Source organism: Cherax quadricarinatus, chromosome 3 (genome assembly GCF_038502225.1).
Source record: "Cherax quadricarinatus isolate ZL_2023a chromosome 3, ASM3850222v1, whole genome shotgun sequence".
Lineage (NCBI taxonomy): Eukaryota > Metazoa > Arthropoda > Malacostraca > Decapoda > Parastacidae > Cherax > Cherax quadricarinatus.
The window spans coordinates 32,574,441-32,587,282 of NC_091294.1; the positions used below are offsets into that span (position 1 = coordinate 32,574,441).

General features: G+C 38.9%; 1 protein-coding gene across 3 annotated transcripts in view; it reads right to left on the reverse strand.

Moving 5' to 3' along the window:
• The window catches only part of not (ubiquitin carboxyl-terminal hydrolase nonstop), a 48,890-nt gene extending 43,907 nt beyond the window's left edge, over positions 1-4,983 (reverse strand). For 2 of the 3 annotated variants that reach the window (XM_070091189.1, XM_070091184.1), the window contains exon 1: positions 4,749-4,983. In XM_070091189.1, the coding sequence (XP_069947290.1) occupies positions 4,749-4,868 (120 nt within the window). In that variant the 5' untranslated portion in view covers positions 4,869-4,983. The other variant, XM_070091195.1, reaches the window with a different exon arrangement.
• Between the last annotated feature and the right edge of the window lie 7,859 nt (positions 4,984-12,842).

Sequence of the window (12,842 nt, forward strand, 5' to 3'; positions counted from 1 at the left end):
CGTATACAAGCGTAGCGTACGTTATACAAGCGTTACAATAGCGTACGTTATACAAGCGTTACAATAGCGTACGTTATACAAGCGTTACAATAGCGTACGTTATACAAGCGTTACAATAGCGTACGTTATACAATAGCGTACGTACAAGCGTAGCGTACGCTATACAAACGTTACAATAGCGTACGCTATACAAACGTTACAATAGCGTATGTTATACAAACGTTACAATAGCGTACGTTATACAAGCGTTACAATAGCGTACATTATACAAGCGTTACAATAGCGTACGTTATTCAAGAGTTACAATAGCGTACGTTATACAAGCGTTACAATAGCGTACGCTATACAAACGTTACAATAGCGTACGCTATACAAACGTTACAATAGCGTACGTTATACAAACGTTACAATAGCGTACGTTATACAAACGTTACAATAGCGTACGTTATACAAACGTTACAATAGCGTACGTTATACAAACGTTACAATAGTGATATTTATATAACGTACACTACTGTAATATACAAACGTTACAATACAATAGTGTATGTTATATATTACAATAGTGTACGTTATATAAATATGTATTACAATTTTACAAGCTATATGAATAATACAGTTTTAAACGTTACATGATTATTACAATTTTGTTATAAAATCAAATATATGTTACATAATTATATATTTATGTTATATAATTATATATTTTATGTTATATATATTTTATATATGTTATATAAATATATTTATATAAATATTTATTTTATACAGGTTACATAAATATATATTTTATATGTTATATAAATATATATTTCATGTTATAAAAATATATATTTCATACATGTTAAGAAAGCCTAGGAAACAAATGGATTTGTCAGTTAAAAACAGAGTAGGGGAGTTAGTAGATGGGGAGATGGAGGTTTTGGGTAGATGGTGAGAATATTTTGAGGAACTTTTAAATGTCGACGAGGAAAGAGGCGGTAATTTCATGCACTGGCCAGGGAGGTATACCATCTTTTATGAGTGAAGAAGAGCAGGATGTGAGTGTAGGCGAGGTGTGCGAGGCATTACATAGAATGAAAGGGGGTAAAGCAGCTGGAACTGACGGGATCATGACAGAAATGTTAAAAGCAGGAGGGGATATAGTGTTGGAGTGGTTGGTACTTTTGTTTAATAAATGTATGTAAGAGGTGAAGGTACCTAAGGATTGGCAGAGAGCATGTATAGTCCCTTTATATAAAGGGAAGGGGGACAAAAGAGACTGTAAAAATTATAGAGGAATAAGTTTACTGAGTATACTAGGAAAAGTGTACAGTAGGGTTATTATTGAAAGAATTAGAGCTAAGACAGAATGTAGAATTGCGGATGAGCAAGGAGGTTTTAGAGTGGGAAGGGGATGTGTAGATCAAGTGTTTACATTGAAGCATATATGTGAGCAGTATTCAGATAAACGTAAGGAAGTTTTTATTACATTTATGGATTTAGAAAAGGCATATAATAGAGTGGATAGGGAAGCAATGTGGCAGATGCTGCAAGTATATGGAATAGGTGGTAAGTTACTAAATGCTGTAAAGAGTTTTTATGAGGATAGTGAGGCTTAGGTTAGGGTGTGTAGAAGAGGGAGACTATTTCCCGGTAAAAGTAGGTCTTAGACAGGGATGTGTAATGTCACCATGGTTGTTTAATATATTTATAGATGGGGTTGTAAAAGAAGTAAATGCTAGGGTGTTCGGGAGAGGGGTGGGATTAAATTATGTGGAATTAAATACAAAATGGGAAGTGACACAGTTACTTTTTGCTGACGATACTGTACTTATGGGAGATTCTAAAGAAAAATTGCAAAGGTTAATGGACGAATTTGGGAGTTGTGTAAAGGTAGAAAGTTGAAAGTGAACACAGGAAAGAGTAAGGTGATGAGAGTATCAAATGATTTAGATAAAGAAAAATTGGATATCAAATTGGGGAGGAGTATGGAAGAAGTGAATGTTTTCAGATAAATGTTATCTATGGAGGCAAAGAAGGGAATGTATGAGAGTATAGTAGTACCAACACTTTTATATGGGTGTGAAGCTTGGGTTGTAAATGCTGCAGCAAGGAGGCAGTGGAGATGTCCTGTCTAAGGGCAATGTGTGGTGTTAATATTATGCAGAAAATTCAGAGTGTGGAAATTAGAAGGTGTGGAGTTAATAAAAGTATTAGTCAGAGGGCTGAAGAGGGTTTGTTGAGGTGGTTTGGTCATTTAGAGAGAACAGATCAAAGTAGAATGACATGGAGAGAGTATAAATCTGTAGGGGAAGGAAGGCGAGGTAGGGGTCACCCTCAAAAAGGTTGGAGGGAGGGGGTAAAGGAGGGGTTGTGGGCGAGGGGTTTGGACTTCCAGCAAGCATGCGTGAGCATGTTAGATAGGAGTGAATGGAGACAAATGGTATTCGGGACCTGATGAGCTGTTGGAGTGTGAGCAGGGTAATATTTAGTGAAGGGATTCAGGGAAACCGGTTATTTTATATAACCGGACTTGAGTTCTGGAAATGGGAAGTACAATGCCTGCACTCTAAAGGTGTTTGAGATATTGGCAGTATTTTTGTACATATTTTTATATTTTATACATATGTGTATTTTTATACGTATATACTTCTAACCTGTTGTATTCTGGGCACCTATGCAAAAACAGTGATTATGTGTGAGTGAGGTAAAAGTGTTAAATGATGATTAAAGTATTTTCTTTTTGGGTCACCCTGCCTCGGTGGGAGACGGCCGACTTGTTGATGTTGATGTTGATATATATATATATATATATATATATATATATATATATATATATATATATATATATATATATATATATATATATATATATATATATCTATATATATATATATATCTATATATATATATATATATCTATATATATATATATATATCATGTTATATAAATATATATTTTATGTTATATAAATATATATTTTATATGTTATATAAATATATATTTTATATGTTATATAAATGTATATTTTATGTTATATAAATATATATTTTATGTTATATAAATATATATTTTATATGTTATATAAATATATATTTTATATGTTATATAAATATATATTTTATATGTTATATAAATATATATTTTATATGTTATATAAATATATATTTTATATGTTATATAAATATATATTTTATATGTTATATAAATATATATTTTATATGTTATATAAATATGTGTTTTATATGTTATATAATATGTATTTTATATAAATTCTATAAGATATTTAATTTTTATATTTAAAATACATAATTTCCCCTTCTAGCTGTTGCTGTCTTGCAATAACGAATAGCTCCTGACGATGCACGAGAGCGCGAAAGATCTACAGTTAAAGATTTGCATCCCCATGTGCTTTGCTATTCATTGTTAAGATTGCCCGTTTGTGATTTTATTGCTTGAATAATATTATATATATATATATATATATATATATATATATATATATATATATTATATATATATATATATATATATTAGTACATGCATGCATACATAAAGATATCTCCTAAATATTATTGGCTACTAATACTATTTTATGATGTTAAATATATATTTTTCTTGATATTTTAATCAATTTAAACATTAATATTCTTATAATATCCCATATTGAGACTTTCAACTTGCTCCATCACTAAACTATCGAGTGCTAGTCAAATTATATTTAAGATTTTCTTACTGAAAAATATGAATCACAACTCTTCTTTAGTAATACAACTGTTGCTATTTATATACCAAATACCTTTGACATTTATGATTATTTTTTAATATAGTACATGTACACAAGGCTAAATTTTTAAAAGTTTTAAATATTAATACAGAAATACTGATGGATAGAATTCTCATTATGAAAATAGGGGAATTTTTATAAGATTGCTGAGAGTCCTGATTTAAATAAAGAAAATGTTGAACAAATTTCTTCCCAAGACAGTCGCCAATCTTGAATAATTAGTCTAGTTAAATATGTTTCTGAAGCTTACTCTAAACTTTAACACTGTTCAATAAAGAGAAATTCGTGCACATCAATTACATAGCCTCGGTCGACCTATTCAGTACCAAAAATGCACATGGAAGTGCAAAACTTTTATAGGCCTACAATAATGCGTGCAAATAAGAGCCCCTTGTGTATTTATAATGGTTTTTATAAGTGAATTAGGAAATTTACAGCTAATAGTACAAGTATTATGTGATCGATTACAGCGTCTTGGCACTTCCTGTTGTGGCTTCTTATCAAATGATTCACCTGCCAAGACCTTACTGATAAGGCATGAATGAAAACTGTATTACAGTAAGCTACTATTGCGCTTTATATAATCTACCTCCGTTTACTCTTGCGTGCCTAACGGGGAAATTCTTTAATTCACAATGGGGTGACCTTAACTGTGTCACAAGGCAAAGAAAAAAATTGCAAAAGTGAGTGTTAGTGACGAAATTTGGGGAAAATTTCTCTGAAAATGCGGCTTGTGGCAACGTGCGTCTCAGCTGATCGCTCACCACCACCCAAAACAAAGCATCTTGTCAAACACACACGTCTAGTTTAACCACAAACAACAACACCTGGCTAGTTTCTGACGCCTCCGCCACACTACCACGTTAGTTGTTAACCTCTAGGAGGCCACAGGATGAAGGTGATGATTGTAATTTGGTAATAAAACGGAAAACAAGTGGGAGGTCGACTTCTCGCCGCCGATCAGCTGACGGGCCTCACCTTCTGTTGCCGCGCCGCCTTACTCGTGCAGAACACGAAGAAGCTGTAGATTAAGCGGAATGGCTGCGTTCCTTTCGTTGACTTGAACTCAGAAAGATGAACACATCCTTCCATACTCATAGTTCACTAGTAAGCTCCCATTTGGCGTGTGTGAAGGGTGGTGAAGAGAAGATAACGCCGCCAGCCTGCCTCCAGCCCCACGCTGCCGCCTCCCGACCTCCCATCTAGCGGCACAAACACATAACAAAGACCAACCCACCGCCTAATTCAAAACTTTTCAAACATTTTTCCAAACCTTCATTAGCCTCTCTCTAGTAGTTCAACTCTCACAGTCTCTCGGGGAACCCAAGTCCTTCAAGATTACCGCCACCCGCAAAGGGGAACTAATTTCGAGGTATTTCATAGGGTATTTAATATATTTTGTGGAAGGCGACAACGTCAACTCTCAAGGGCATAGCTCCACAACATTGCCATTTTCCCATCATCAATTTCTTCGCTCGATCAATGGCCGCTCATGTTATACGATGAAAACACTGCAAAGGGACTTTCCTCCATATTCAGACGCCACGGGGAATATCGAGGAGTAAATCTTAAAATGAAGTTATATATAATACACGGTGAAATAATATTAATGGAAATGAATATCATCCAGAAAACTGGCATTGTTCCCTAAAGTGGTGACGGTCTGGGAAAATTGACTCATCTGTCAAACAACGAATGACTTATCTTCACGTAATATACATGTTTTATTGTTAAGTAGCGGTGACTAACAGATAGTTATATAAAAAGAGTAAATGTGTAATTATTAACATGAAATATGTGTAAAAGACAGGGTGCTTCATTTTCCACTTCTTATTTTTAACGTCAAATTTGAAGATTTGTGTTATATGATTCGAGGTAGCCGAGATTTTTTTGCGAGTAATTGTCGGATTTTTTAAATACATTTACTACACAAAAATAGTGACTAGGGTTTAGATATACATGCAGCACTACGACCCGTACTTCGCCTGTACGTACACTATGCCTGTAGTGCACTACGACCCGTATGGGTCGTAGTGCTCTTCCCAATAATAAGAAAAAGAAGAATTATGTTTAGAGGAAAGGACTAAAGCCATAGGAGTGATAACAGAGCCTGGGGGTGGGAAGACATGTTCAATTCAAGGAAGAGAAATCCAAGCCCAACTCCTTAGATCAAGAGCCCCTCACTAGAGTACACACACACACATACACCTAGTAGCGACCAGTGAAGAGGTGGGGCCAGGAGCTATGAATCGACCTCTGCAACCACAATTAGGTGAGTACACACCCACACACACACACACAATACGAGAATGATATAGCATCGAAAGCCAAATCTAGCCCAAAGCTGTTGTACAGCCACATCAGGAGAAAAAAACAGTCAAGGACCAGGTAATCAGGGTGAGGAAGAAAGGAGGGTAGATCACAAGAAACGACAAAGAAGTATGTGAGGAGAGATGTAGGGAAGTATTTTCAGTAGAGGTACACCAACAATTGCTGGACACACTATACACAACCGAGGAAATAAAGAGGCTGCGAAGTGAACTAGATATCTCAAAGGCGGTGGGACCGGACAGTATCTCTCCGTGAGTCCTGAGAGAGGGAGCAGAGGCATTGTGTGTGCCACTAACAACACTCTTCAACATATCTATCAAAACAAGTCAACTATCTGAGGTGTGGAAGACAGCAAATGTTGTCCCAATCTTTAAGAAAGGAGATAGGTAGGTAGCATTAAACTACAGACCAGTGTCACTGACATGTATAGTATGCTGTCATGGAGAAGCTTATCAGGAAAAGACTGGTAGAGCACTTAGAAAGGAATGAACTTTTACACGATAACCAGCACGGTTTCAGGGAGGTGAAATCCTGTGTTACAGATCAACCGGACTTTTACGACAAGGCGACACAAGTAAGGCAGGAGAGAAAGAGAGGGGTGGGTAGACAGCATTTCCTTGGACTGCAAGAAGGCTTTCTATACAGTTCTGCACAACAGATTAGTGCAAAAACTGAAGGAGCAGGCAGAAATAACAGGAAAGTCACTCCACTGGATCAGAGAATACCTGACAGAAAGGAAACGAGCGATGGTACGTGACGAGATGTCAGCGGGGGCCTCTGTGACGGCCAGAGTTCCACAAGGGTTAGTCCTAGGGCCGGTGCTGTTTCTGGTATATGTGAATGACATGAAGTGATAGATGCACAGGTGTCCCTGTTTGTAGACGATGTGAAGCTAATTCGGAGAATTCAAGTAGATGAGAGTAGATAGGACTACAAAGGGATCTGGACAGGCTGTAAGCCTGGTCCATCAACTGTCTCCTGAAGTTTAACCCCACCAAGTGCAAAGTCAGGAAGATTGGGGAAGAGCAACAGAGACTGCAGACAGAGTACAGGCTAGGGGACCAAAGACTGCAAACCTCACTCAAAGAAAAAGATCTTGGGGTGAGTATAATACCGAACACATCTCCAGAGGCACACATCAACCAAATAACTGCTCCAGCATATGGTGCCTGGCAAACCTAAGAATAGCATTTCAACACTTGAATAAGGAATCGTTCAAGACTGTACACCGTGTATGTCAGGCTCATATTGAAGTATGCAGCACTAGCATGGAACCCGCACATGGTCAAGCATGCCAAGAAATTAGAAGTTGAAAACTTCTGGAAGTTGAAAACTCAACTGGAAGTGGAAAACTCAACTGGAAGTTGAAAACTCAAATGAGTCACAGGGATGTTAGGAAGTATTTTTTCAGTCACAGAGTTGCGAGGAAATGGAACTATCTTGAAACTGAGGTAGCGGAGGTAGGATCCATACATTGCATTAAAATGAAATACTATAATAGGAGCAGGGAGAGAGTGGACTAAGTAGTGACCAGTGAATAGGCTGGGCCAGGAGCTGCGGCTGGATCCCTGCAACCACAAATAGGTGGGCACACACACAAACACATACACACATGGTACAGGGCCAGGAGCTGAGTCTCGACCCCTGCAACCATAATTAGATGAGTACACACACACACACACACACATCGATACCTCAAAGGCAATGGGACCGGACAACATCTCCCTGTGGGTCCTTAGAGAGGGAGCGGATATACTGTGTGTGCCACTTACCAAAATCTTCAACATATCCCTGGAAACTGGGCAACTACCTGAGGTATGGAAGACGGCAAATGTAGTTCCCATTTTTAAAAATGGAGACAGAAAAGAGGCACTAAATTATAGACCTGTGTCACTGACGTGTATAGTATGCAAAGTTATGGAGAAGATTATCAGGAGGAGAGTGGTGGAGCACCTGGAACGGAACAAGAGTATAAACGCCAACCAGCACGGATTCATGGAAGGCAAATCCTGTGTCACAAACCTTCTGGAGTTTCATGATAAAGTAACAAAAGTAAGACACGAGAGAGAGAGGTGGGTTGATTGCATCTTCTTGGACTGCAAGAAGGCCTTTGACACAGTTCCTCACAAGAGATTAGTGCAGAAGCTAGAGGATCAGGTGCATATAACAGGAAGGGCACTGAAATGGATCAGAGAATACCTGACAGGGAGGCAACAACGAGTCATGGTACGTGATGAGGTATCACAGTGGGCACCTGTGACGAGCGGGGTTACACAAGGGTCGGTCCTAGGACCAGTGCTATTTTTGGTATATGTGAACGACATGATGGAAGGGTTAGACTCAGAAGTGTCCCTGTTCACAGATGATGTGAAGTTAATGAAGAGAATTAAATCAGATGAGGATCAGGCAGGACTTCAAAGAGACCTGGACAGACTGAACACCTGGTCCAGCAACTGGCTTCTCGAATTTAACCCCGCCAAATGCTAAGTCATGAAGATCGGGGAAGGGCACAGAAGACCGCAGACGGAGTATAGGCTAGGTGGTCAAAGACTGCAAACCTCGCTCGAGGAGAAAGATCTTGGGGCGAGTATAACACCGAGCATGTCTCCGGAAGCACCCATCAACCAGATAACTGCTGCAGCATATGGGCGCCTGGCAAACCTGAGAACAGCGTTCCGATACCTTAGTAAGGAATCGTTCAAGGCACTATACACCGTGTATGTCAGGCCCATACTGGAGTATGCAGCACCTGTTTGGAACCCGCACTTGATCAAGCACATCAAGAAATTAGAGAAAGTGCAAAGGTTTGCGACAAGGTTAGTTCCAGAGCTAAGGGGAATGTCCTATGAAGAAAAGTTAAGGGAAATCGGCCTGACGACACTGGAGGACAGGAGGGTCAGGGGAGACATGATAACGACATATAAAATACTGCGTGGAATAGACATGGTAGACAAAGACAGATGAGTCAAAGGGATGTTAGGAAGTATTTCTTCAGTCATAGAGTTGTCAGGCAGTGGAATAGCATAGAAAGTGACGTAGTGGAGGCGGGAACCAGCACGGAGCTCTGGTGGCCTGGTGGCTAACGCTCTTGCTTTGCACGGTGAGGGCCTGGGTTCGATTCCCAGCCAGAGTAGAAACATTGGGCGTGTTTCTTTCCACCTAGGTGCCTGGGTATTAGTCGACTGGTCTGGGACACTGACCTAATTTGCCCGACATGCGGAGCATAACAAGGGGCTTTCTATGTAGTAATATGTCATTGTTGTCAGCTAGGCCTGTATACCTTGTACATGTACTTGCAGTAAATAAAGATATTATTATTATTGTAGTTTTAAGACGAGGTTTAATAAAGCTCATGGAACAGGGAGAGAGAGGGCCCAGTAGCAACCAGTGAAGAGGCGGGGTCAGGAGCTTGGACTCGACCCCTGCAACCTCAACTAGGTGAGTACACACACACACACACACACACACACACACACACACACACACACACACACACACACACATATATATATATATATATATATATATATATATATATATATATATATATATATATATATATATATATATATTTAACAAGTCGGCCGTCTCCCACCGAGGCAGTGTGACCCAAAAAGAGGCAGTGTGACCCAAAAAGAAAGAAAATCCCCAAAGAGAAAATACTTTCATCATTCAACACTTTCACCTCACTCACACATAATCACTGTTTTTGCAGAGGTGCTCAGAACACAACCGTTTAGAAGCATGTACGCATAAAGATACACAACATATCCCTCCAAACTGCTAATATCCCGAACCCCTCCTTTAGAGTGCAGGCATTGTACTTCCCATTTCCAGGACTCAAGTCCGGCTTATAAAAAAACCGGTTTCCCCGAATCCTTTCACTAAATATTACCCTGTTCACACTACAACAGATCATCAGGTCCCAAATGCCATTCGTCTCCATTCACTCCTATCGAACACGCTCATGCACGCCTGCTGGAAGTCCAAGCCCCTCTCCCACAAAACCTTTACCCCTTCCTTCCAACCTTTTCGAGGACGACCCCTATTCCGCCTTCCTTCCCCTACAGATTTATACGCTCTCCATGTCATTTTGCTTTGAGCCATTCTCTCTAAATGACCAAACCACCTCAACAACCCCTCTTCAGCCCTCTGACTAATAATTTTATTAACTACACACCTCCTATTTTCCACACTCCGAATTTTCTGCATAATATTTGCACCACACATTGCCCTTAGACAGGACATCTCCACTGCCTCCAACCGCCTCCTCGCAGCAGCATTTACAACCCAAGCTTCACACCCATATAAGAGTGTTGGTACTACTGTACTTTCATACATTCCCTTCTTTGCCTCCATAGATAACGTTTTTTTTTGTCTCCACATATACCTCAATGCACCACTCACCATTTTTCCCTCATCAATTCTATGATTAACCTCATCCTTCATAAATTCATCCACCGACACGTCAACTCTGAAAACATTCACTTCTTCCATACTCCTCCTCCCCAATTTGATATCCAATTTTTCTTTATCTAAATCTTTTGATACCCTCTTCACCTTACTCTTTTCTATGTTCACTTTCAACTTTCTACCTTTACACACTCCCAAACTCATCCACTAACCTTTGCAACTTTTCTTTAGAGTCTCCCATAAGCACAGTATCATCAGCAAAAAGTAACTGTGTTAATTCCCATTTCGTATTTTATTCCCCATAATTTAATCCCACCCCTCTCCCGAACACCCTAGCATTTACTTCTTTTACAACCCCATCTATAAATATATTAAACAACCATGGTGACATTACACATCCCTGTCTAAGACCTACTTTTACCTGGAAGTAGTCTCCCTCTCTTCTACACACCCTAACCTGAGCCTCACTATCCTCATAAAAACTCTTTACACCATTTAGTAACTTACCACCTATTCCATATACTTGCAACACCTGCCACATTGCTCCCCTATCCACTCTATCATATGCCTTTTCTAAATCCATAAATGCAATAAAAACTTCCCTACCTTCATCTAAATATTGTTCACATATATGCTTCAATGTAAACACTTGACCTACACATCCCCTACCCTCTCTAAAACCTCCTTGCTCATCTGCAATCCTACATTCTGTCTTACCTCTAATTCTTTCAATTATAACCCTACCGTACACTTTTCCTTGTATACTCAGTAAACTTATTCCTCTAGCTACTTTACCCCGTTTCATTCTACGTAATGCCTCACGCACCTCTCCCACACTCACATCCTGTTCTTCTTCTCTCCTAAAAGATGGTATACCTCCCTGGCCAGTGCATGAAATTTTTGCTTCCCTTTCTTCGTCGACATTTAAAAGTTCCTCAAAATATTCTCGCCATCTACCCAAAATCTCCATCTCCCCATCTACTAACTCCCCAACTCTGTTTTTAACTGACAAATACATTCGTTCTCTAGGCCTTCTTAACTTGTTTAACTCACTTCAAAATTTTTTCTTATTTTCATTAAAATTTCCTGACTGTGCCTCTCCCACCCTATCATCTGCTCTCCTTTTGCACTCTCTCACCACTCTTCATCTTTCTTTTACTCTCCATCTACTCTACTCTTCTTTTTACACTTCTGCTTTGTAAAAACCTCTCATAAGCTAACTTTTTCTCTTTTATCACACCCTTTACTTCATCATTCCACCAATCACTCCTCTTTCCTCCTGCACCCACCCTCCTATAACCACAAACTTCTGCCCCACATTCTAATACTGCATTTTTAAAGCTATTCCAACCCTGTTCAACCCCCCCTCTACTCATACTTGCACCAGCCCACCTTTCTGCCAATAGTTACTTATATCTCACCAGAACTTCCTCCTCCCTTAGTTTATACACTTTCACCTCCCTCTTGCTTGTTGTTGCCATTTTCCTCTTTTCCCATCTACCTCTTACTCTAACTGTAGCTACAACTAAATAATGATCCGATATATCAGTTGCCCCTCTATAAACGTGTACATCCCTGAGCCTACCCATCAACCTTTTATCCACCAATACATAATCTAACAAACTACTTTCATTATGTGGTATATCATACCTTGTATATTTATTTATCCTCTTCTTCATAAAATATGTATTACTTATTACCAAACCTCTTTCTACACATAGCTCAATTAAAGGCTCCCCATTTTCATTTACCCCTGGCAACCCACATTTACCTACTACTCCCTCCACAACATTTTTGCCCACTTTAGCATTGAAATCTCCAACCACCATTACTCTCACTTGGTTCAAAACTCCCCATGCATTCACTCAATATTTCCCAAAATTTCTCTGTCTCTCCTCTACACCTCTCTCTTCTCCAGGTGCATATACGCTTACTATAACCCACTTTTCACATCCAATCTTTATTTTACTCCACATAATCCTTGAATTTATACATTTATACTCCCTCTTTTCCTGCCATAGCTTATCCTTCAACATTATTGCTACTCCTTCTTTAGCTCTAACTCTATTTGAAACCCCTGACCTAATCCCATTTATTCCTCTCCACTGAAACTCTCCCACCCCCTTCAGCTTTGTTTCACTTAAAACCAGAACATCCAGCTTCTTCTCATTCGTAACATCCACAATCATCTCTTTCTTATCATTTGCACAACATCCACACACATTCAGACTTCCCACTTTGACAGTTTTCTTCTTATTCTTTTTAGTAATTATTACAGGAAAAGTTGTTACTAGCCTATTGTTCCCGGCATTTTAATTGACTTTTACA